The sequence below is a fragment of the Rhinatrema bivittatum genome, chromosome 5 (genome assembly GCF_901001135.1).
Source record: "Rhinatrema bivittatum chromosome 5, aRhiBiv1.1, whole genome shotgun sequence".
In the NCBI taxonomy this organism is placed as follows: domain Eukaryota; kingdom Metazoa; phylum Chordata; class Amphibia; order Gymnophiona; family Rhinatrematidae; genus Rhinatrema; species Rhinatrema bivittatum.
Window position 1 is genome coordinate 2,073,699 of NC_042619.1, and position 23,836 is coordinate 2,097,534.

Genomic DNA, 23,836 nt, shown 5'->3' on the forward strand with positions numbered 1-23,836 from the left:
ATTCAGAGTGGCATGGGATAAACACTGTGGATCCCTAAATGCTGGAGGATGGAAATGAAGAAAAGAGCGCATGGGGGTAACTTCCTTCATATCATTGATGCAACTCCATCATTATTCTCTGCTTCAACGGCGGGGGGAAAGAGGAAAAGGGGACTTGGATTCAGACAGCAACCAACAAGGGCCTTAACTTTTACGGTCTGGGAAACTAATAAATATGGGGCCTGCTTGGCACAGCAGATACTACCATAAGCTTGCTGGGCAGACTGAATGGACCATTTGGTCCTTTTCTGCTGTCAGTTCAATGTTTCTGGAAAAAAAGAAAATCAGAAGAGACCCAAGAGAAAAAGGGTTTTTTCAGAGTCTTTTGATGAGTGTACCAGGGAAGTGTCAGAGGAAAGACAACATGTCTGGGAAAATCCACAAAAACAAAGACTGATCAAGCAATTCAGTCAAAAGGGTGTAGAGAGAAACTGAAGAGAGATATTGAGGAAGAAAGAAGATACTACCACTCAAAGATACTGGGAGAGCCAGAGGAGAAAGGGTACTTCTTCTAAGAGTTTACTCTTGTGTTTGGCGGTTCTCAGGCTCCTCCTGCGAAATGCTGCATTTACTGATCAGGCCGGGCCCAGAAGCCATACTTCAAGACCTCCAGGCCACTTCCCCTGCTTGCACAGCAGGATACCAATGACATTTTTTTGCAGTGGGATGTCACCAACGCTCGTACCAGCCCCCCTAAGGTGTAGATGTGCCTGACAATGCTCCCTTTAAAGGGCCCGTGATGGGAAATGGCCAGTGGCACCCTGTAATGACATCACTGGAGAAAGCCTATAAAAGGCCACTGCAGCATGTCCTTCATGCCTCAGCAACAGGTCTCCGTATAGCATTGTAGAGTTACCACAGTGTTCCTTGTCTTTGTTCCTGGTCTTCTCTGTGTCTACAGTTCCTGGGCTTCTCTGTGTCTTCAGTCCCTGGTCTTCGATCCTGGTCTTCAGTTCTTGTGGTCTTCGTCTTGTCCGTCATGTCTGTGGTCAGCCTTCAGTTCTGCAGTCCTTCAGTGTGCCTTCCCTTCTGTGTGCTCTACATCATCTTCCTCTGCTCATCAGTCCCACCTTCCCTTGGACAGACCCTTGGCTTTAACCTCATCTTTCTTCCTGGACTTCCCTTGTTTGCCACCTGCTACTGGCCACTGCCTGACTACCAGACCTTCCATGATTGCCATCTACTACTGACCACTGCCTGACTACTCTGGACTTCCCTTGTTTGCCACCTGCTACTGGCCACTGCCTGACTACCAGACCTTCCATGATTGCCATCTACTACTGACCACTGCCTGACTACTGGACCTTCTTTGAATGCCACCTGCCCTGACCCTAGGCCATGTCTGACTGCTCCTGTTCACCTCAACCTCATTCACAGACCTTTAGCTGTTTGGCAGAGGCTCCCACATAAGATCTGCTGTCCCTGGCACTCAAGGGCTCAACCTAAGGGGAACGTGGGCTGGTATAAGTGAAGCTCCAGTTCGGCTTCTGCCTCATCCAGCTCCACCAGCTGACAGTGGGGACCTGCAGGGCTCCACCCTGCAATTTGTGCCAACTCCACCTCGGTCCAAGGGTCCACACTGACAACACTTACCTGTTTGGGGAGATTGTGCAAGGAGAAGAAAAAGATTGTGTTGAACTTAGTTGTTGTTTGATGCACTATCAACTGGTGTTTATTTATTTATTTATACAGTTTTCTATACCTTTGCACAGAAAAAATTCCATCTCGACGGTTTACAAAATTATACTAAAAAGAAAATACATGAAATAAATAAAAGTTCACATAAAATCATATAATATAAATTACTAAAGATTAGCTAGAAACTAAATAAAACTCCATTAATACAAGATAAAAGATAAAAAAATAAGATCATAAAAAGATGATAGGTTTCAGCTTGGGGCTTATTTGTCAATCGAGTATGCTGTTGGAAAAGCCATGTTTTTAATTCTTTCCTAAACCTTTTCTTATTGGATTGAAGTCTCAATTTTGATGGTAATTTATTCCAAAGTTCTGGTCCTGCTATTGAGGTAGAACGATCTCTCACTTCACTTAAGTGGGCGGATCTTATTGTGAGTATTGACAGGAGGCCTTTATTAGCCGACCTTAGTTCGCATTGTGGTATATGTAATCTAATTGCGGTATTTAACCAATCTGTCAGTTCACCATACAATATCTTGTATATAATACATAATGTTTTATGCATTATTCTCTGTTCCACAGGTAACCAATGTAGTTCTTTCAGGACTGATCTTTCTTTCTTGTGTTAGCTAGAATGCAGGCTGCAGTGTTTTGAAGTATTTGCAGAGGATGGAGTGTTGTTTTAGGGAGTCCTAACATCGTTGAGTTGCAGTAATCAATTCCCGTGAATAACATAGCTTGCAGTACAGATCTAAAGTTCTCTCGAGAGAATAGAGGTCTCAAATGTCTTAACATCATTAGTTTCAAAAAACCCTCTTTTACTTTTTTTGCAATGTGAAATTTCAAATTTACCTCTGTATCTATAAAAAGACGTAAATTCCTTGTTGTATCAGCTAATTTAAAACTTAAATTATCATTAAAAGTAATTACTTTTTTGTTCTATGTTAGTGTTTTTCCTTTTAGGATAATAAAAACAGATTTATCTAAGTTTAAAATCAATTTCATTTGAGCTAAAAGTTGTCCAGTTATTTCCAGGTACATCTCGGCTAATTTATAAGTTGAATTTAAACTGTTCTCTATTGGGAATAAAATCTGAATATCGTCAGTGTATATAAAATGTGTTAAGCTGAGGCCAGTTAGCAGGTGGCACAAGGGGAGTAAATAAATATTAAAAAGTGTGCCCAATAACGCTGAACCCTGTGGAACTCCTGTTATTAATTTTACATTTTTAGATATTCTATCCTTAATTTTCACTGTGAAGGTTCTATTGTTTAAAAAGGATGCAAACCATTTTAATGTAATATCTGTCAGACCTATTTCTTGTAATCTGGTGAGGAGTATATTATGATCTACCGTATCGAATGCGGCTGATAAATCTAAAAGGAGAAGTAAATAGCGTTGGCCATTATCAAACCCTCTAAGAACAGTGTCTGTTAACGAAAGTAGAAGTGTTTCAGTGCTATAAGATTTCTGAAATCCATGCTGAGAGGGGTATAAAATGTTATTCACCTCAAGATGTTCAGTTAATTGTCTATTAATTACCTTTTCAATTAATTTAGCCAGGAATGGTAAATTGGAAATAGGTCTGTAATTTTTTTAAATAGTAGAGTCTAAATCACGTTGTTTCAAAATTGGTTTTACTGTTGTGTTTTTTAACATTGTGTGTAGAATTCCTTCATTGAGAGATCAATTTACTAATGATACTAGAAAGGGACTAATTATATTTGTACATTGTTTTAGCGCTAATGTGTTAATCACATCAGTTGGGTGATTGGCTGGGTTTAGCTTATTTAGTAAATTTTCTATTTCTACTATGGTTGTATTATCGAAATTAGACCATAAAGGTATATCTTTTTTAGTCATATTTATCGTTTGTTTCGAGATTTGATCTAAAGTCCCTATTAAATTATGTACCTTATTCTTTTAAAAAGTGCCATTTCATTACAGCGAGTTTCCGGAAGGGTTTCTGTATTGGAGGCGGGATCACTAGTTAGTTTGCTTACAATCTCAAATAATACTTTTGGGTTATGCGAGAACTTTGAATTTTGGAATCAGAGGGGTAGATTTTATAAAACAGCGCGAGCGCGTACTTTTGTTGGCACACCAGGCGCCAACAAAAGTACGCTGGATTTTAGTAGATACGCACGTAGCCGCTAAAATCCTGGATCGGCGCGCGCAAGGCTGCCGATTTTGGGCAGCCGGCGCGCGCCAAGCCGCGCAGCCTGTCTCCGTTCCCTCCGAGGCCACTCCGAAATCGGAGCGGCCTCGGAGGGAACTCCCTTTCGCCCTCCCCTCACCTTCCCCTCCCTTCCTCTACCTAACCCACCCCCCCGGCCCTATCTAAACCCCCCCCCTACCTTTATCCCTGGATTTACGCCTCCCGGAGGGAGACGTAAATCCACGCGCGCCAGCGGGCGGTTCCGGAGGGTGCGGCCACGCCCCTGGACCGCCCCGGGCCCGCCCCCAAAACGCCGCGCCGATCGGCCCCGCCCCCGACACGCCCCCCTCGAAAAACCCCGGGACTTACGCGAGTCCCGGGGCTCTGTGCGCGCCGGCGGGCCTATGGAAAATAGGCGCGCCGGCGCGCAAGGCCCTGCTCGCGTAAATCCGGGCGGATTTACGCGAGCAGGGCTTTTAAAATCCGCCCCAGAGTATTCTCTTTTGGTGTTGTTCATCATTTTTTTATAGTAGGCTAAATATATGCGATAATTGCTTAGCGATAGTATAGTTTTTGTTTTTTGCCATTTTCTTTCTTTTTTCCTCAGTACTTTTTTTGTTTGTCTTATTTTACTGTTGTACTAAGTACTATTGTACTAAACTCAAAACAAACGGTTTTTGAGTTTAGTTTTGGTATGTAATCTGATAATTCGTTTTGGAGTGTTTCAGAAATAAAAGGTTGTCTGTATTGAAAAGTAAGTTGTTTGCTTGGTTTGGATAGGAATTGTTTTGTAAAGGTGTATCCTGTTGGACTTTATTTTCCTGCCACCAGTTTCAGTAAAGAGTTTTTTCCTTGTCTTTCTGCCACACCAGTCCAGAATGTTGGGTTCTATCCCACACACAGCTGATGGAGGCAGAATTCTCTTTTTATTTTCAAATATAACATCACTACCAGTACTACTTAACTTGAGTGTGAAACCTAATGAGCCAGTATTTTCTGCCTTCAACTGATAAGTGGTCATTCTGGTGGTGTAGCAGAAGAGCTTTAGAGTGAACCTTTTCCCTCCTGTGTGGAAACCTCATGAGGTGTAGTCCATAGCCCTCCCCATGTGCATCTGTGCCCAAGAGCTGACTGAGACTGGGGCTACAGATTAAATATGCCAATGTTTGCAAATTAATGTGGCCACTATTGCTGACCTATTTGTGTGCCATAGCACACCTACATTCTTGGCTTCTCTGATCCTAGAACCATACTACAAGAGGCTATCATGATCAGCATACGGTGCTCTCTGATATGCTGCTTGCCAGCCATTATCTCAATGCCTATTCCAACTAATTCTTCTACCCTTATCCCTATGGAAGAACAAGGCTGTATATAACACTTTATGTTTGCTCTTAATTCCCCAGTTCAATAGTGCTGCTGTTCAGGAGAAACTGAATTCCTGGAAGAAGATCTTGGGCTTACTGGAGAAGTCTCTGCCTGTGCAAGATGATGTTCTGCAGGCCTGTCTACAGCTTGTTGCCGATTTTGCTCAGTACCTCCCTCTATTGGAAATGCTAGGAAGCCCTGCATTGAAGGAGAAACATTGGTGGACCATTTATACAGGTAATTGTTTTGTTACTGGCCTTTTTACTTTTGCAGTAGTCTAAGGAAATGCCTTTACAGGTAGAAAGGGGTCCTATGTTAAGCTGTTGAATGAGAATCAATAGTGATGGACTCTGTAATGAATGCTCTACGTCACTGGGCCTTTGTGTTTCTGCTCTTTCATTCATCGGGTATTCCAAATTAATAGTTTACTTTGGGTTCAAAATAATACATTTTCATCAAGAAGAGTGTTCTCAGTTAAGTCCATAATCAGGCTGTTCTTTTCGATCAATTGTCTTTTCTCTCTCTCTCTCTCTCTCTCTCTTTCTCTCTCTCTCTCTCTCTCTCTCTCTCTGTAGAAGTGTCCCTCAGTACTGGTCTATGAGATTTGATACCCTCCAGGGAGAGGACAGATAGGTGGTCCCAGATGTGTGTAACAGTAACATAATAATGTCAGTGGGAAAAGACCAAATTAAGAACATAAGAAATTGCCATGCTGGGACAGACCAAGGGTCCATCAAGCCCAGCATCCTGTTTCCAACAGAGGCCAAACTAGGCCACAAGAACCTGGCAAGTACTCAAACACCAAGAAATGTTTGTATGCTAATGCCAGAAGTCTAAGAAGTAAGATGGGAGAATTAGAATGTATAGCAGTGAATGATGACATAGACTTAATTGGCATCTCAGAGACATGGTGGAAAGAGGATAACCAATGGGACAGTGCACTACCGGGGTACAAATTATATCGCAATGACAGAGAGAAGCACCCGGGAGGAGGTGTGGCGCTTTATGTCCGGGACGGCAAAGAGTCCAACAGGATAAACATCCTGCATGAGACTAAATACAAAATTGAATCTTTATGGGTAGAAATCCCTTGTGTGTCGGGGAAGACTATAGTGATAGGAGTATACTACCATCCACCTGGTCAAGATGGTGAGACGGACAGTGAAATACTAAGAGAAATTAGGGAAGCTAACCAAATTTATTTATTTATTTATTTATTTATTTATTTAACAGCTTTTAATATACCGACATTCATAAGGCACATCACGCCGGTTTACAAATAACTCAAAGAAGGAGGAATTACAATGAACAGGGGGCAAGGGATGGGAGCAGACAGGAAAGAGGCGAGGGGAAGGGGAGATAGGAGAGGAAAGAGAGAAATGCAGGTAGCATGAGAGAGAAAAAAACAACCGTAAATACAGAAGGAACTTAATTACAGAAGGAACTTATTTACATCATTTACAACTTATATTCAACATTTCGTAATATTGCTACAGATTAATGGGAAAAATTTAGGGTGGGAGGGAGGGTAGGCTGGAGGGATTAACGGATTGGATTGGGGAAGCATAGGGCTGGAAGGGGAGGGGGGGAAGAGACTATGGGGAGCATGGGAGCGTGAGAGGGTGACTAGGTTTGGCTAGTATCAGGATAAGCCTTTCTGAACAGCCAGGTTTTGATGCCTTTTTTGAAGGTGGCCAGGCAGGGTTCATGCCTGGTATTGCATTAATTGGTATTGCATTAATAATGGGAGGCTTCAATTACCCCAATATTGACTGGGTAAATGTATCATCGGGACACGCTAGAGAGATAACGTTCCTGGATGGAATAAATGATAGCTTTATGGAGCAATTGGTTCAGGAACTGACGAGAGAGGGAGCAATTTTAGATCTAATTCTCAGTGGAACACAGGACTTGGTGAGAGAGGTAACGGTGGTGGGGCCGCTTGGCAATAGTGATCATAATATGATCAAATTTGATTTAATGACTGGAAGAGGAACAGTGTGCAAATCCACGGCTCTCGTGCTAAACTTTCAAAAGGGAAACTTTGATAAAATGAGAAAAATTGTTAGAAAAGAACTGAAAGGAGCAGCTACAAAAGTAAAAAATGTCCAAGAGGCATGATCATTGTTAAAAAATACCATTCTAGAAGCACAGTCCAGATGTATTCCACACAATAAGAAAGGTGGAAAGAAGGCAAAACGATTACCGGCATGGTTAAAAGGGGAGGTGAAAGAAGCTATTTTAGCCAAAAGATCTTCATTCAAAAATTGGAAGAAGGATCCAACAGAAGAAAATAGGATAAAGCATGAACTTTGGCAAGTTAAATGTAAGACATTGATAAGACAGGCTAAGAGTGAATTTGAAAAGAAGTTGGCTGTAGAGGCAAAAACTCACAGTAAAAATGTTTTTAAATATATCCGAAGCAGAAAGCCTGTGAGGGAATCAGTTGGACCCTTAGATGATCGAGGGGTTAAAGGGGCACTTAGAGAAGATAAGGCCATCGCGGAAAGATTAAATGATTTCTTTTCTTTGGTGTTTACTGAAGAGGATGTTGGGGAGGTACCTGTACTGGAGAAGGTTTTCATGGGTAATGATTCAGATGGACTGAATCAAATCTCAGTGAACCTAGAAGATGTGGTAGACCTGTTTGACAAACTGAAGGAATAGTAAATCACCTGGTCCGGATGGTATACACCCCAGAGTTCTGAAGGAACTAAAAAATGAAATTTCAGACCTATTAATGATTCACTTCCATCAAATGCAGAAACACTGAGCATCTTCTATTAAACTGAAACAGACAATACCAACCAATCTCTACAATGTTTTACTTCTTGTTAAACTTTTTATCTCTCCTCTAACTCTAATCCCAGTTAGAATAACCCCTGTTTTATTGTAACTTTTTCTTCTACGCACTTGTTATACTTTTGTAATGTATACTCTTACGTTTTAGCTATGTACGTTATAATGTATTGCTCACCCCTTGTTTTATGTAAACCGACATGATACGAACTGCCGTGAATGCCGGTATAGAAAAACACAAATAAATAAAATAAAAATAAATATTAGTAAAAATTTGTAACCTATCATTAAAATCATCCATTGTACCTGAAGACTGGAGGATAGCAAATGAACCCCAATATTTAAAAAGGGCTCCAGGGGCAATCCAGGAAGCTACAGACCAGTTAGCCTGACTTCAGTGCCAGGAAAAATAGTGGAAAGTGTTCTAAACATCAAAATCACAGAACATATAGAAAGACATGGTTTAATGGAACAAAGTCAGCATGGCTTTACCCAAGGCAAGTCTTGCCTCACAAATCTGCTTCACTTTTTTGAAGGAGTTAATAAACATTTGAATAAAGGTGAACCAGTAGATACAGTATACTTGGATTTTCAGAAGGCGTTTGACAAAGTTCCTCATGAGAGGCTTCTAGGAAAAGTAAAAAGTCATGGAATAGGTGGCGATGTCCTTTCATGGATTGCAAACTGGTTAAAAGACAGGAAACAGAGAGTAGGATTAAATGGACAATTTTCTCAGTGGAAGGGAGTGGCCAGTGGAGTGCCTCAGGGATCTGTATTGGGACCCTTACTATTCAATATATTTATAAATGATCTGGAAAGAAATTCGACGAGTGAGATAATCAAATTTGCAGATGACACAAAATTGTTCAGAGTAGTTAAATCACAAGCAGATTGTGATAAATTGCAGGAAGACCTTGTGAGACTGGAAAATTGGGCATCCAAATGGCAGATGAAATTTAATGTGGATAAGTGCAAAGTGATGCATATAGGGAAAAATAACCCATGTTATAATTACACAATGTTGGGTTCCATATTAGGTGCTACAACCCAAGAAAGAGATCTAGGCGTCATAGTGGATAACACATTGAAATCGTCGGTTCAGTGTGTTGCGGCAGTCAAAAAAGCAAACAGAATGTTGGGTATTATTAGAAAGGGAATGGTGAATAAAACGGAAAATGTCATAATGCCTCTGTATCGCTCCATGGTGAGACCGCACCTTGAATACTGTGTACAATTCTGGTCGCCACATCTCAAAAAAGATATAATTGCGATGGAGAAGGTACAGAGAAGGGCTACCAAAATGATAAGGGGAATGGAACAACTCCCCTATGAGGAAAGACTAAAGAGGTTAGGACTTTTCAGCTTGGAGAAGAGACGGCTGAGGGGATATATGATAGAGGTGTTTAAAATCATGAGAGGTCTAGAACGGGTAGATGTGAATCGGTTATTTACTCTTTCAGATAGTAGAAAGACTAGGGGGCACTCCATGAAGTTAGCATGTGGCACATTTAAAACTAATCGGAGAAAGTTCTTTTTCATTCAACGCACAATTAAGTTCTGGAATTTGTTGCTAGAGGATGTGGTTAGTGCAGTTAGTATAGCTGTGTTTAAAAAGGGATTGGATAAGTTCTTAGAAGAGAAATCCATTACCTCCTATTAATTAAGTTGACTTAGAAAATAGCTACTGCTATTACTAGCAATGGTAACATGGAATAGACTTAGATTTTGGGTACTTGCCAGGTTCTTATGGCCTGGATTGGCCACTGTTCGAAACAGGATGCTGGGCTTGATGGACCTTTGGTCTGACCCAGTATGGCATGTTCTTATGTTCTTAACACCTGTTACAGGTGACCAACTCTGCTATCAACTAGCAAAATTCAGAGCCTACCTCCATTCCTACAGAGAGGCTATTGATAAAACTAAAAGGGATTTCTACGCCCAAAGAATACACAATACCAATTTAATGCTCGAGCTCTCTTTGAATTTGATTCCAGCTTGACCAAATCCACCCTCCTTTACCACCCCCAAATCTGGCGACCAGGCCAATTGTGAAAACCTCGCCCACTACTTCCACGACAAAATCCTCAATATTATGTCATGCTTCCCTGTACCACACTTACCTACAAACACCCTCTATACTCAGACTGTAGACAACCCTTCTTCCACCCCAACCAATACCCAAGCTTCTGAACAATCTCTGAAACAATATTTTATCACTCTCCAGTTGTTATCTTTTAAAATCTTTCCTGTCTTCCATCTTCCAGGTTTTCGCCCCCTGTTTAATGTAACTTTTTACCTTCTTCTTAAATTGTTAATTTGGTTTCCCCCCTGTTCCATTGTAAACCGGTACGATAAGACCTTCGTCTTGAGTATCGGTATAGTAAAAGAATTTAAATAATAGTAATAAATCTCCTAACCTCTCGTTCTTTATGAACACCACTGAAATAGAAATAGAGTCCATCCTGAAGAAAATCAAACCAGCAGTACACCCCTCTGATATCATGCCCACAAAAACCCTCCTCACCATCCCTAATACAATTACCAAACCTATCTCCCTCATCATCAATAGATCTATATCACTTGGTTCTGTCCCAAACTGACTAAAACAAGCCATTATAAAACCCATTCTAAAAAAACCCTCCCTTGATCCTGCTGAACCTGCCAACTTTCGCCCCATTTCTAACCTCCCATTCCTATCCAAAATCCTAGGAAAATATCATCAACCACCAACTTACAGACTACCTTAATGAGAACCACATCCTCTTCCCTTCCCAATACGGTTTCCATAAACACCATAGTACTGAAACCCTCCTCATCTCCATGGCTGACCACATATTAAAAGCCCTATACAAATGTCAATCCTACATCCTTGCCCTACTTGATATATCTTCCGCCTTTGACACTGTCAATCACAATATATTAATCAATCGCCTCCATGAAATTGGTATCTCAGGCTCCGCCCTAAGCTGGTTTCAATCTTTCCACAGCAATCAACAATACAGAGTAAAAATCGGGAACAATGAATCTAATTCATATAACTTGGCACAAGGCGGCACACAAGGCTCCTCCCTCTCATCCACCCTATTCAACATACATCTGCTTTCCCTTTGCCACCTCTTGTTTGACCTTGGTCTTCAGCACTTCATATATGCTGATAACATTCAGATTCTCATACCAATCACTGACACACTGCCTAATGCCATGAAGACTTGGGAATCAGCACTCCCCGCTATCAACGCTCTGCTCACTAACAGCTTCCTCGCCCTTAACACTACTAAAACCGAGCTACTAGCCATTTCTCCCAACACTATCATCTTCAGTCCATCCTCAATCACCCCCCCGATACCTCCCAACACTTTCGCCTCTCATGTTCGCAGCCTTGGCATCACCTTAGACAATCATTTTAATCTAAAAAAATTCATTAGCACAACCCTAAAAGATGGCTTCTTCAAGCTACACACACTAAAAAAAACTCAAACCCCTATTACACCTTAATGATTTTCGCACCATTTTACAAGCCATCATTTTGTCTAGAATTGATTACTTTAATGCCGTTCTCCTAGGCCTCCCAAAAAGCACAATTCAACCCTTACAGATACTCCAAAATGCTGCTGCCCGAATCCTCACGAATGTACACAAAAATGACCATATCATCCCTGTACTTAAACAATTGCACTGGTTACCCATAACATCCCGGATACAATATAAAATACTCACTATAATTCATAAATCTCTTCACAACAATGACATGCAATGGTTCAAGGAACACCTCTACTTCCACGACACATGCAGACCCACTAGAAAACAACACGCAGCTACCTTACACACACCCTCACACAATTTAATGAAACTGAAGTCCACCTCTAACCGTGCACTCTCCACAACTGGCCCTTCCCTATGGAACAACATGCCCCATACTTTGCGACAGGAAATATGTTATAAGAAATTTAAACAGAACCTCAAAACATGGCTCTTCAAGCAAGTCTTCACCTAAGCCATCCTTCCTTTCTCCCCCACCCCCCCTATTTTTAGTCACCCTCTCCCCTTTCTCCTGTCCTTAATCATCACTTTCTCGCCAATTACTTGTCACTTTCTCAGCCACAGTATGTATGTATTTATTTTGACTTACATGATAATCTTCACCACTGAGTAAATATACCGTGCATAGCTATTAATTCCTCTGACTACCATGTTATAGAGTACACGTCCCACACAGCAAACAGAGCACTTTTAACCATTCCATCTGTGAAAACAGCAAGACTTACCCAAGTTAGAGAACGTGCACTATATGTAGCCGGCCCCGCATTATGGAACTCCATGCCCCTTGACATAAGACTTCAGAGTAATCATAAACTTTTCAAAACACAACTGAAAACCTGGCTTTTCAATCAAGCTTTCAAGAAAGAGAATGACACAGGCAATTAAACAAGGATAAGCGGCATAGAGCACACAGCACTTAATTTCCTATTTTTAACTGTAACCAACCATCAGGATGAATTGCTACCAAACTCAATTCCCCATGTGAATTTCTTTAAATGTAAACGCCTTATCATATACCATATTATTCATAATATTATTTGTTACCGAATATTAATGGCACCACCTATGTAAATTATGATCCACTTTTTTCTTTGATATAGGTGCCCTATTGTAAACCATTATGATGGTAAATAACTTAATGATGGAATATAAAAACTCTTAAATAAATAAAATAAATAAATTATATGTAAATGTATGTATATAATTTTGTCATTTACTGATGACTTTTTCTAAACAAAGTTCTACATAGTAATTTTCGCTCACATCTATTAGTTACAGTAACTACCTAGTGTTTATTTATTCCGCATGTTTCTGATTTTTTGTTTTACTCAGTTATATGTAAAGCCCGTTGCTGAATTGTTGTTCACTGTAAACCGATTAGATGTTCCAAATGATTATCGGTATATAAAAACACTAAATAAATAAAGTAAGTAAGTAAATAAATAAATCCTATTTGTGTATATCAGTACCTCACTCTGTTTTTCGTACTGTTTTCTTGAATATTTGCACCCCCAAATGAATAATTATTTTCTTTTTGCATTAAATCTTAATTGCCAAAAAGGATAATCTGATTTTATGCTGTGATTTCTCTGCAGGATATTTATGGAGGATTAGTTTATGAGTGAGAATGTGTATTATGGGATTTATGGAGAATTGTATTATGAACAATTCTCCATAAATCCCTTATTCAGAGGTTTTTGTGGCTTATTTCTACACATGTGTGTATGCAGGTGAGTCTATTATGGAGTTCTCTTCTTTGCATATAGATCAGTACTAATATTCATTTTAATATCCAGTTTCAGTAACATTTTATTTCATTCTCCCTTTTAGCTATGGGTAAGGTGTACCACAGAGACCAAGTGCAAACTGTCTCTGATCTGATTGGTTATCCACTGCTCAAGCATCAAGATGTTATAACTAGGGTAAGTTGTTTTCTTGTTTTCTTTTTTATCTTTCATATAGTAAGGTTTCAATTTTGAAATGATCTAACTACTTGATTTCGAGAGTTAGGTGGCTAGATAATCCCCATTAAAAATTGAACAGGACTGAGTGGCAAAATTTAGTTGCCTTTGTATACATTGGGCTGGATTTTAAAAGGGTTACGCGCATAAGGTATGCGCGTAACCCTTTTAAATCCCCCCTGCGCGCTGAGCCTATTTTGCATAAGCTCGGCGGCCCGCACAAGCCCTGGGACATGCGTAAGTCCCTGGGCTTGCAAAAAGGGGCGGTCGGGGGCGTGGCAAGGGGGCGTGGTTTAGGATCAGGGGCATGTGGGCGGACCAGGGGCGTGGCCGAGTGCCCCGACACAGCAGTAGGCAGTAGTAACTTTTAAGATAAAGGTAGGGAGGGGGTTTAGATAGGGTCGGGGGGTGGGTTAGGTAGGGGAAGGGAGGGGAAGGTGCTGGGGGGTGAATGGAAAGTTCCCTCCGAGGCCGCTCCGAAATCGGAGCGGCCTCTGAGGGAACGGGCAGCACACGCAGGGCTCGGGGTGCACAAATGTGCACCTTGTGTGCGCCGACCCCGGATTTTATAAGATACGCGCGTATCTTATAAAATCCCGCGCACTTTTGTTCGCGCGTGTGTAGATTTGTAACCCTAACCCTACCCCATTGATTGTATTTTTATTTGATTTATTGTGATCTGTATCTGATGAGCAGTGTATAAGAAATGAGAAATAAATAAGTACATTCTATGCAGCTAAAGTTAATCTCTCAGATAGTGGCTGGCTTGGCGGTGGAGGTAGTTTGGTTAGAGGATAGAAGTTAAGCGCCTAGCACTGATTTTTGGAGCTATTCACCTGAGTTCTGCAATAACAGTCACAAATTGAAGTCATGGCCATTGCCAGTGCTGAATGGGGTGTATATTTAGTTTACTCACCGCCTTCTTTTTAAATAGCTATCCTATGGCCCTTATAGATACATTAGCCAATTTTAATGCAGATATGAAGGATTTTATTGTTCTCGGAGATTTCAGTCTTCATGCGGATGTCCTTCCTCACTCTGCGGTTAGGCGCGTAAGATACCCCTGCGCGCGCCGAGCCTATTTTGCGCATGTTATAAAACCGAGTGTACATTTGTGCGCGCCAGGTAGAGCGCACAAATGTACCCCGCGCGCGTAACATTTAAAATCTGCCCCTCTGAGAGCTGCAAGATAAAGTATTAAACTCTATGGAAGCTCTGTCTTGGGTACAAGAAATTGAACAATCTATGTACAAATTTGGCCACATGCTAGACCTTATTTTTGTCAAATATAATTCTTGTGTGTTTAAAATCTGGAAATAAAAATTATGGGGTAAACTGTGAAATTGTTCCATGGTCTGATAATTTTCTAATTAAGTACAAGTCACTCTCTTAGGAAATTGAAAGTAATGGTCAGTAAACAGAACCGTATTGACCCAGGCTTGTTAAAATTGAGGAAATTAAGGCTTCTAGTAACCTTTTGGAAACATCCCTCACAACAAACTCTGGATATTGTATCTCCTTTATAAAGTAAGATGATTATCGGATCTTGCAGAGCTTCCTATTTTTATTTATTTACTTATTTGATTTATATTCCACGTTTGGGCACTTCAAAGCACATTGCATTCAGGTACTGAACTGGGGTCTTTAAAATGTGATGCGCTGAGTGTGATGGACAAGAGGCACCCAGGCTCCCGAGTTTCTGGCACATTATCCTCATCCATCCTTAGCATATAATGATGTCTGGAGAAATACTGAAATTTCCTCCATTAAGCTGCAAGAATGGAGGAATAAAGCGACGGCAGGCCGCAGAGGAGGCCTGCTCTGGGAGAACCAGCTGACAGCGCTCACCAAGGAACCAGTAAGGATTAATAAAGAGCTGGCAGCTGTGATTGAAGGAGATGGAAATTGTGCTGATGGAAAACAATCAAGGATTTGGAAAATCAGGCTGAGGAGGGCACAGCTCCCATACAAGTTTTCCAATGCTGGCCACCGTCGGTGTTGGGCCTATTGGTGAAACGAGGTGGGCAGGCGACCGTGGACAGTGATAATGCAGACCCCTGTGTTTCCAGATAAAAATTCATTTTTTAAGGTGAAGTTTTGGAAAAGAATAAGAGGATAATGTTTTTCCAAGACTTTGGAATGAAACGTGAGAGATATGCTGCGGTTAAGAAAATAGTTTGGCAGAAAACTCTTCCCTATGCTTTGCTATATCCAGCGCACTTGAAGGTGATTCTTTGACTCTCCAGCGGAGGCCCAGCGACACTTGGATCTGGTGGGAGAGGTGCACCCGAATGACAAGGAGTCCGAGGCCCAAGCATGTGGGCATTGTCCTCTGAGAGTATCTAACAGATGTCTAACAGGCTCACACAGCAATCATGATTGTGACTCTTTTGCAAACTTATATATTCATTTTTTCTTTTCTTTTTCTGATTACTGGTTTTTGGACTTTGTGTTTCTTCTCTAATTGGAAAGGAAGCTTTTTGATGTGGGATTTTTTAAAGATATAAATGGTGGGGTGATGAGATGGGGGAAGAAGGAGGGAGGTGGGGAGCAGGGTTCAATATTTCTGGGTTTATGCATTGCATGGGCTGTCGTGGCTGGGACTTGCTATGCTGGCCACGCAGCGAAAGAAGTGGTGTGAGGACTCTCAGAGGGAGTGGAGCTTCAGGGGCAGCTGATAAGAAGTCCCATGATGAAACCATTGAAAGGTCCAGCATGGCCCATTTGTTTTTCAGTATGGGGTTCAGCATTTTTTTAATGCACTGGGGGGGGGGGGGGGGGGGGGGGGGGGGGGGGGGGGGGTCAGTATGAGATGGAGCTTATGTGATGTAGCTACACTCTGGGCAATGTTTTCATGAGCTACTTACTGCATTTTCTGTCATTCTTTTGAGGCTGGGAGCTGCTAGTCTCTTTACAAGATATGTGTGATCTGTTCTAAGGGGAGAGGGAGGGAGGGTCAGTGAGATTAGGGATACAGGGGTGGGACTCATAGATAAGGGATGGGTGTTTATATGGAATAAGGTGGCTCACCTTCAGCCCTGAGGATGTCCAAGGTATAATATTTCCCATAAAAAGAAAACAAATATTTCAATATCTGAAGAAACAGTTCAGAGGTACTGGGTTGGACAGGTATATTATGCTGCCTTTAATTCTAAGAGCAGAGGGGTATGTATTCTTATACATAAAGATACATAAAATACGGAAAGATTCTAAAGGTAGATATCTTTTTGTTGATAGTGACCATCTGTGGGTGAATAAAGGACAGAATGTTTTCTTTTCACAAATAAGAGATGCAATCGGAGCGGCCTCGGAGGGAACTTTCCTTCGCCCTCCCCCCACCTTCCCCTCCCTTCCCCTACCTAACCCCCCCCTCCCCGGCTCTATCTAAACCCCCCTACCTCTATCACGAAAGCGCGCACCAGGCCGGCTGCCGCGCTCCATGTTCCGGTCCAGAGGCCGCGGCCACGCCCCTGGGCCGAAACCACGCCCGCGGCGCCGCCCCCGGATGACGCGCTGAACATGTCACGCCCCCCTTGACATGCCCCCCGATGATGCGGGGATCACGACACGCCCCCCGAAACGCGCCCCCCCCCCAGGAAAGCCCCGGGACTTACGCGCGTCCCGGGGCTTTGCGCGCGCCGGAAGCCTATGCAACATAGGCTCGGCGCGCACAGGGGGTGTTTGGGCCAGGTTTCCGGGGGGTACGTGCGTATCTTACGCACGTACCCCCCGGAAACCTGGCCCTAAGAGTAAAAATGAGCATGTTATGGCATACAAAGAATGGCGGAGGGATGGCCTTACCATATCTTTTGGGATATTACTGGGCGTCGAGGCTGGTTAGTCTTAGAGTTTAGTTAAATAGGGATGACTCATAACCTTGATTTTCTTTTCAAGCAGGTATATCAGGGAATATAGATTATAGCACTGTTGCCTTTTATGGATCCTGTCTCAAGACAGGTGAGGGGAATGAAGTGAGCTTGTCCCATAATTGTGCATATGTTGTGCATGTGGTGGGCTGTGTGCAAAGCAATGGGAATGCTTTGGATGCTCGGGCACCAATGGTTGGGTTGTGAAAGAACTCTAGACTCTTGATATCTACCTTTCATGTAAACTTCCACAATTGGTGGAATGCGAATTTAAGATTTTTGAGTCAGCTGTGGGATGATGGGGAGTGGTGTTCCTTCGAATATAAGAACACCACTCCCCATCATCCGGGGAGAGCTATGATAGGTTAAAGACAAAATTGCTTAAGACAGAAGGTACACTGTGGGATAGATAGAAACCATGACAAGTGGAGAAATTATTTTTGTCCTCAAGGATGCATAAGAGAGGTATCTCTACATTATATCAAGCGGTTATTGCAATATATGAAGATAGGGAGACAAGTACAGCGTTAATAACTCAATGGAATTGTGAGGCAGTGCCCCTAGTGTTCCCCTATTTGCCAGTGCAGGACCAGGCTAGATGCCTGGTCCCCCTTAAATGCCTTAAAGAGAATATGCTCTATGGGCAGGATCCTGGGGGGGCTCTGAGGAAATAACCAGATACTGGAGAATAAGAGCCGAAACTCAGGTGGGGATAACCAGGGCAGGCCTGGGTTTCCAGGAAGAAGGCAATTCCTGTACCCAACACTGTCCAAACACTGAGCTGAGATAAAGCAGTACAAACTGTGAGTAGAGAGTTCACTGTCTGAAGGTAAAGGCAGTCTACTCTTGTGTATATGACTGAAGCTGTGATTAAAGATTATGTTTTAAGAAAGGCTGGAGTCAGACTGAACTTCTGCCTCCAGGCTTGTGGGAATCTCTGCTCATTCCCACATATGATGTCATGCATGGGATTTTTTCTAAAGCTTTACATAGAAAAAAACCCCAGCCTCCAAAAAATTGTTTGTTTGGAGAAAAGAAAGAGTTGTGAAGATGACCTGTGCTTCTAAATGTAGTACAGAACACGGAGGGCCTGTGGCTCTAAAACAATGTACAGAGCACAGGGGTGCACAGAGCATGGTAGCTTGGGTGAAAGGGTGTCTCAAAAGCTGCACTGAAGAAAAACATGTTTAAAGTTTCAGATAGAGAGAAAACTGTGAGTGGGCCTGATTGCAGGGACAGCCAGGAAGTGGTAGGTTTGTACCAGCTAATGGGAGAAGCTCAGCAGGAGATAGATAGGGATTAAATGTGATTTAGGTGCTGCAGAGTGTACAGCGGAGGACGATTCCACAGAAAGCCCAGAGAATAGCGCTGTGGAGACTCCAGCACCTGAGGATACAGAGGAGCCAAGGGGAGCTCTACATCAGAGATACCATTTGCCAGAAAGCAGGTTCAGCTGGTTATAGAGGAATCAGCACTTGTGGTTCCCAAGTCGGTCCAATAAGCAAGCTACTCCCACACTTATTTGTTTACCCAGCCTGTGCAATATAGTAGGGATGTGAATCGTTTTTTGACGATTTAAAATATCGTCCGATATATTTTAAATCGTCAAAAATCGTTAGAGGCAATATTTAATAGGAATTCCCCCGATTTATCGTCAAAAATCGTAAATCGGGGGAAGGGGAAGGGGGAGGGCGGGAAAACCGGCAAACTAAAACATCCCTAAAACCCACCCCGACCCTTTAAAATAAATCCCCCACCATCCCGAACTCCCCCAAAATGTCTTAAATTACCTGGGGTCTAGTGGGGGGGTCCCGTTGTGATCTTCCACTCTCGGGCGTCGGGCGCATTGATAGAAAATGGCGCCGGCGCTACCTTTGCCCTGTCATATGACAGGGCAAAGGTAGCGCCGGCGCCATTTTGGTTCCTGTTCCCCGACGTCACGAGCGTAGGAGATCGCTCCCGGACCCCTGCTGGACCCCCAGGGACTTTTGGCCAGCTTGGGGGGGGGGCCGCCTGACCCCCACAAGACTTGCCAAAAGTCCAGCGGGGGTCCGGGAACGACCTCCGGCACTCGAATCGTGTTGCCGTACGGCTGGCGCCATTTTGCTGTACGGCAATATGACCATATGGCTGGCGCCATTTTGCTTTGCTTTGCTTTACAAAATGGCTATGTATTGGATATGTATTGGCTATGTATTGGCTATGTATTGGATATGTATTGAAAGTGAAGATTAAATGATTTCTTTGCTTCGGTGTTTACTGAAGAGGATGCTGGGGAGGTACCCGTAATGGAGAAGGTTTTCATGGGTAATGATTCAGATGGACTGAATCAAATCACGGTGAACCTAGAAGATGTGGTAGGCCTGATTGACAAACTGAAGAGTAGTAAATCACCTGGACCGGATGGAATACACCCCAGAGTTCTGAAGGAACTAAAAAATGAAATTTCAGACCTATTAGTAAAAATTTGTAACTTATCATTAAAATCATCCATTGTACCTGAAGACTGGAGGATAGCAAATGTAACCCCAATATTTAAAAAGGGCTCCAGGGGCGATCCAGGAAACTACAGACCGGTTAGCCTGACTTCAGTGCCAGGAAAAATAGTGGAAAGTGTTCTAAACACCAAAATCACAAAACATATAGAAAGACATGGTTTAATGGAACAAAGTCAGCATGGCTTTACCCAGGGCAAGTCTTGCCTCACAAATCTGCTTCACTTTTTTGAAGGAGTTAATAAACATGGGGATAAAGGTGAACCGGTAGATATAGTATACTTGGATTTTCAGAAGGCGTTTGACAAAGTTCCTCATGAGAGGCTTCTAGGAAAAGTAAAAAGTCATGGGATAGGTGGCGATGTCCTTTCGTGGATTGCAAACTGGCTAAAAGACAGGAAACAGAGAGTAGGATTAAATGGGCAATTTTCTCAGTGGAAGGGAGTGGATAGTGGAGTGCCTCAGGGATCTGTATTGGGACCCTTACTTTTCAATATATTTATAAATGATCTGGAAAGAAATACGACGAGTGAGATAATCAAATTTGCGGATGACACAAAATTATTCAGAGTAGTTAAATCACAAGCAGATTGTAATAAATTGCAGGAAGACCTTGTGAGACTGGAAAATTGGGCATCCAAATGGCAGATGAAATTTAATGTGGATAAGTGCAAGGTGATGCATATAGGGAAAAATAACCCATGCTATAATTACACAATGTTGGGTTCCATATTAGGTGCTACAACCCAAGAAAGAGATCTAGGTGTCATAGTGGATAACACATTGAAATCGTCGGTACAGTGTGCTGCGGCAGTCAAAAAAGCAAACAGAATGTTGGGAATTATTAGAAAGGGAATGGTGAATAAAACGGAAAATGTCATAATGCTTCTGTATCGCTCCATGGTGAGACCGCACCTTGAATATTGTGTACAATTCTGGTCGCCGCATCTCAAAAAAGATATAATTGCGATGGAGAAGGTACAGAGAAGGGCTACCAAAATGATAAGGGGAATGGAACAACTCCCCTATGAGGAAAGACTAAAGAGGTTAGGACTTTTCAGCTTGGAGAAGAGACGACTGAGGGGGGATATGATAGAGGTGTTTAAAATCATGAGAGGTCTAGAACGGGTAGATGTGAATCGGTTATTTACTCTTTCGGATAGTAGAAAGACTAGGGGGCACTCCATGAAGTTAGCATGGGGCACATTTAAAACTAATCGGAGAAAGTTCTTTTTTACTCAACGCACAATTAAACTCTGGAATTTGTTGCCAGAGGATGTGGTTAGTCCATTGATCAGTGCAGCATCAGATATCAACTCCTGTTTAGAAAGTGAAATTGAAGGCTCATGGGGTATACTTTTTGAACAAAGATGATGGGTTCTAATCAAGAATCCTCTACTGGTACCTCTCAGACCCCTCTCTTCCATGCACAAAAAACAGTTCCCCTCCCAGAATTTGTGAAGGTAATTGCTAAGGTTATTCCTAGTGAGTTGCAGGTTGAAGGAGATCCCAAGGTACCTCTTTTTGGTCTCTTCAAATATTTGGATCCCCTGAAGGAGATCCTGGCTATACCCATCCACTGCATCTACCAGGAAATTCCCCACTCTGTACTCCCGGTGTGTACATACGCCTTATAACAGATTCATGATCCCAATTAAAGACTGCACTTTCACTTCAGGCATGCCGTCAATTCACTGGTTCTTGCCTCACATCCATTAAACCAGAAAGCAATATCTTGCCACTCTTCACATCCCATCTCCCAAACTTACTAAACTACGCTCCACCAAGGAAAGAGCCTTATCCCTTGCAGGTCCCACCCTCTGGAACAAGCCACCCACCTCACTCCGCCAAGAAACTTGCCCCAAAAGTTTTAAACAGAACCTGAAGACCTGGCTCTACACCCACTCCTACACCTAACCTCCTTCCTCCCCATTCCACCCCCCCCCCCCTTTTTGTAAATTATCTATACTAGCTACATATGATGTAAGCTTCTCTGCCTTTCCCCCTTACCCTCTTCAGTGCCTTAGTTCTCTGCCTCCCCCCTCCCTCGCTTTCCTTGTTCTACTGGTTACTTGTTACATGTAAAGCCTGTTGCTTGTTTCGTTCTCTGTAAACCAACGAGATGTTCCCAACGTCCGTCGGTATATAAATACCTTTAAATAAATAAATAAATACATTTCAGAGTGACTAAGTATTTTAAAATATTGTTTTGCGAGTAAGAATAGGAAGCTTTAAGCAGCTGTTTCCCTTGGTGCTTTACTTATTGTTGTTTCCTCATGTTTTGGGTGAAGAAAAAAATTAACTAGGGGAGCAATTGGGCTGCAGCAGTGTGGGATTTCTGATTAGACGAGGTAAAGGTCTATAAGCCTATTAGAAAGCACTGGAACACATGTTCTTTTGGCACCAAGTACAGCCACATGGCCTACATGTGTGACTGGTGAACTGCTGTCTTTCAAAGAATACCTGTTACAGGTAAGCAACTTCATTTTCTACGTAACCTGAAAACAATATGGCAGCTAGAGTTAAGCACTCCTGAGCAGCAACAGACAAGTACATTTTAAAAGCCTTGCGCACGTGAATTATGGGGGTTACGCATGTGGCCGGGCCCTGCAAGCACTGTGCACATTTTCGGAAAGGCCCAGCCACGCGCCGAAGTGACTGGCTTTTGAAAAGGGGCCGGCCGGGGGGGCATGGTCTGGGGGGGGGGGGGGCAGGACAATACCATTTGACACTGTCCCAGGAAAGTGCACGCCTGCAGCTGGCCAGCGTGCATAGATTACTTCTACTCCCCAGGAGGAGTAAGTAATCGAACAAAAAAACGTAAGTAGCTAGGAAGGGGTAAGGGGTCGGGGAGGAGGGGGAAAGGGTAGGAAGGTTATGTAAGGGTATAGGAAGTTCCATTCCCAATCCACTCCTTAATTGGAGCGGACTAGGAGGGAACTGGAGAAGCCCTACTCCCATCGCCACATGTGGCCTTTTAAAATTAACCGCATGCGGAGGAGGCCAACCGCCCACACATGTGCGCGCGGATGTTAAAATCCGCCACACATATGCACATGGATATCGTATTTTATAGCACGTGTGCCAACGCACGCAGGCCTTAAAATCGGCCCCAGAAGGTATAACCATTCACTGCGTAACAAGAGTGTATTAAACGTGAGTTAATAATATTTCAGCTGAAATGAAAGTCACAAAACAGCCACATATAAGAAACCTGAAGTTTGCAGAGGGACCCTTCAAAGAGCTTTCTAAATAGTTTGATGATAGGTACTACTGCTCACAGTTTCATACTTCTACTAATTCAATCCCTTTTTGTTACTAAAGTTTACTTGAAATGTTCACGAATTAGCACTTATAAGCCTCTCTGTAGAACTCCATTCAAATTCATATCTAATTACTGATTTGACTATATTTCATAATCACTTAAAGGCCCATTTATTTATTTATTTTATGAAACTTTTACCTAATCTTCAGAGTGTATTATGTTTCAAGCAGTGGGTTTAGGATGTTGAATGAATATTTTATAATTTTGTTTTTTTTGAAAATTTTATGTGTTTAGTATTATTTTTTATTTTGAATGTTTTAGCTATAATCCCAGCATAGATAGTTTCTGCTATGCGTGGAATATACATTGTAAAGGTTTCATCTGCCATGCAGCCTCTCTGTGCCCTAGTCCTGCCTGCTATGACTTCTCCTCTCCTGCAGAGATCTTCAGTGAGCCTCACCACCAGCATTGCTAAGCTCCTCCTTGCTGCTTTCGCCATGCCCAAGTTTCAGCCCAAGGAGAAACCCTGTCTTGAAACGACTCCCTTGCCTCTTCATTGAGTCACTCTTGGCCTTCTGTTACTTTGTTCTATGCCTTGTGGCCTCCAGGCCTTCTTGTTCTTTGCTCCTTGCCTTGTGGCTTCTGCGCTTTCTTATTGCTTACATATTGCTTGTGGCCAATCTAGGCCTTGCCTTGCCCTGTGGTCT

General features: G+C 42.5%; 1 protein-coding gene across 1 annotated transcript in view; it reads left to right on the forward strand.

Annotated features, from left to right (window-relative positions):
- Positions 1-23,836, forward strand: part of DNHD1 (dynein heavy chain domain 1) — a 792,986-nt gene that overhangs the window by 294,017 nt on the left and 475,133 nt on the right. The window contains exons 17-18 of the mRNA XM_029601740.1: positions 5,242-5,440; positions 13,373-13,464. Coding sequence (XP_029457600.1) covers positions 5,242-5,440; positions 13,373-13,464 — 291 coding nt within the window. The remainder of the gene's footprint in view (positions 1-5,241; positions 5,441-13,372; positions 13,465-23,836) is intronic.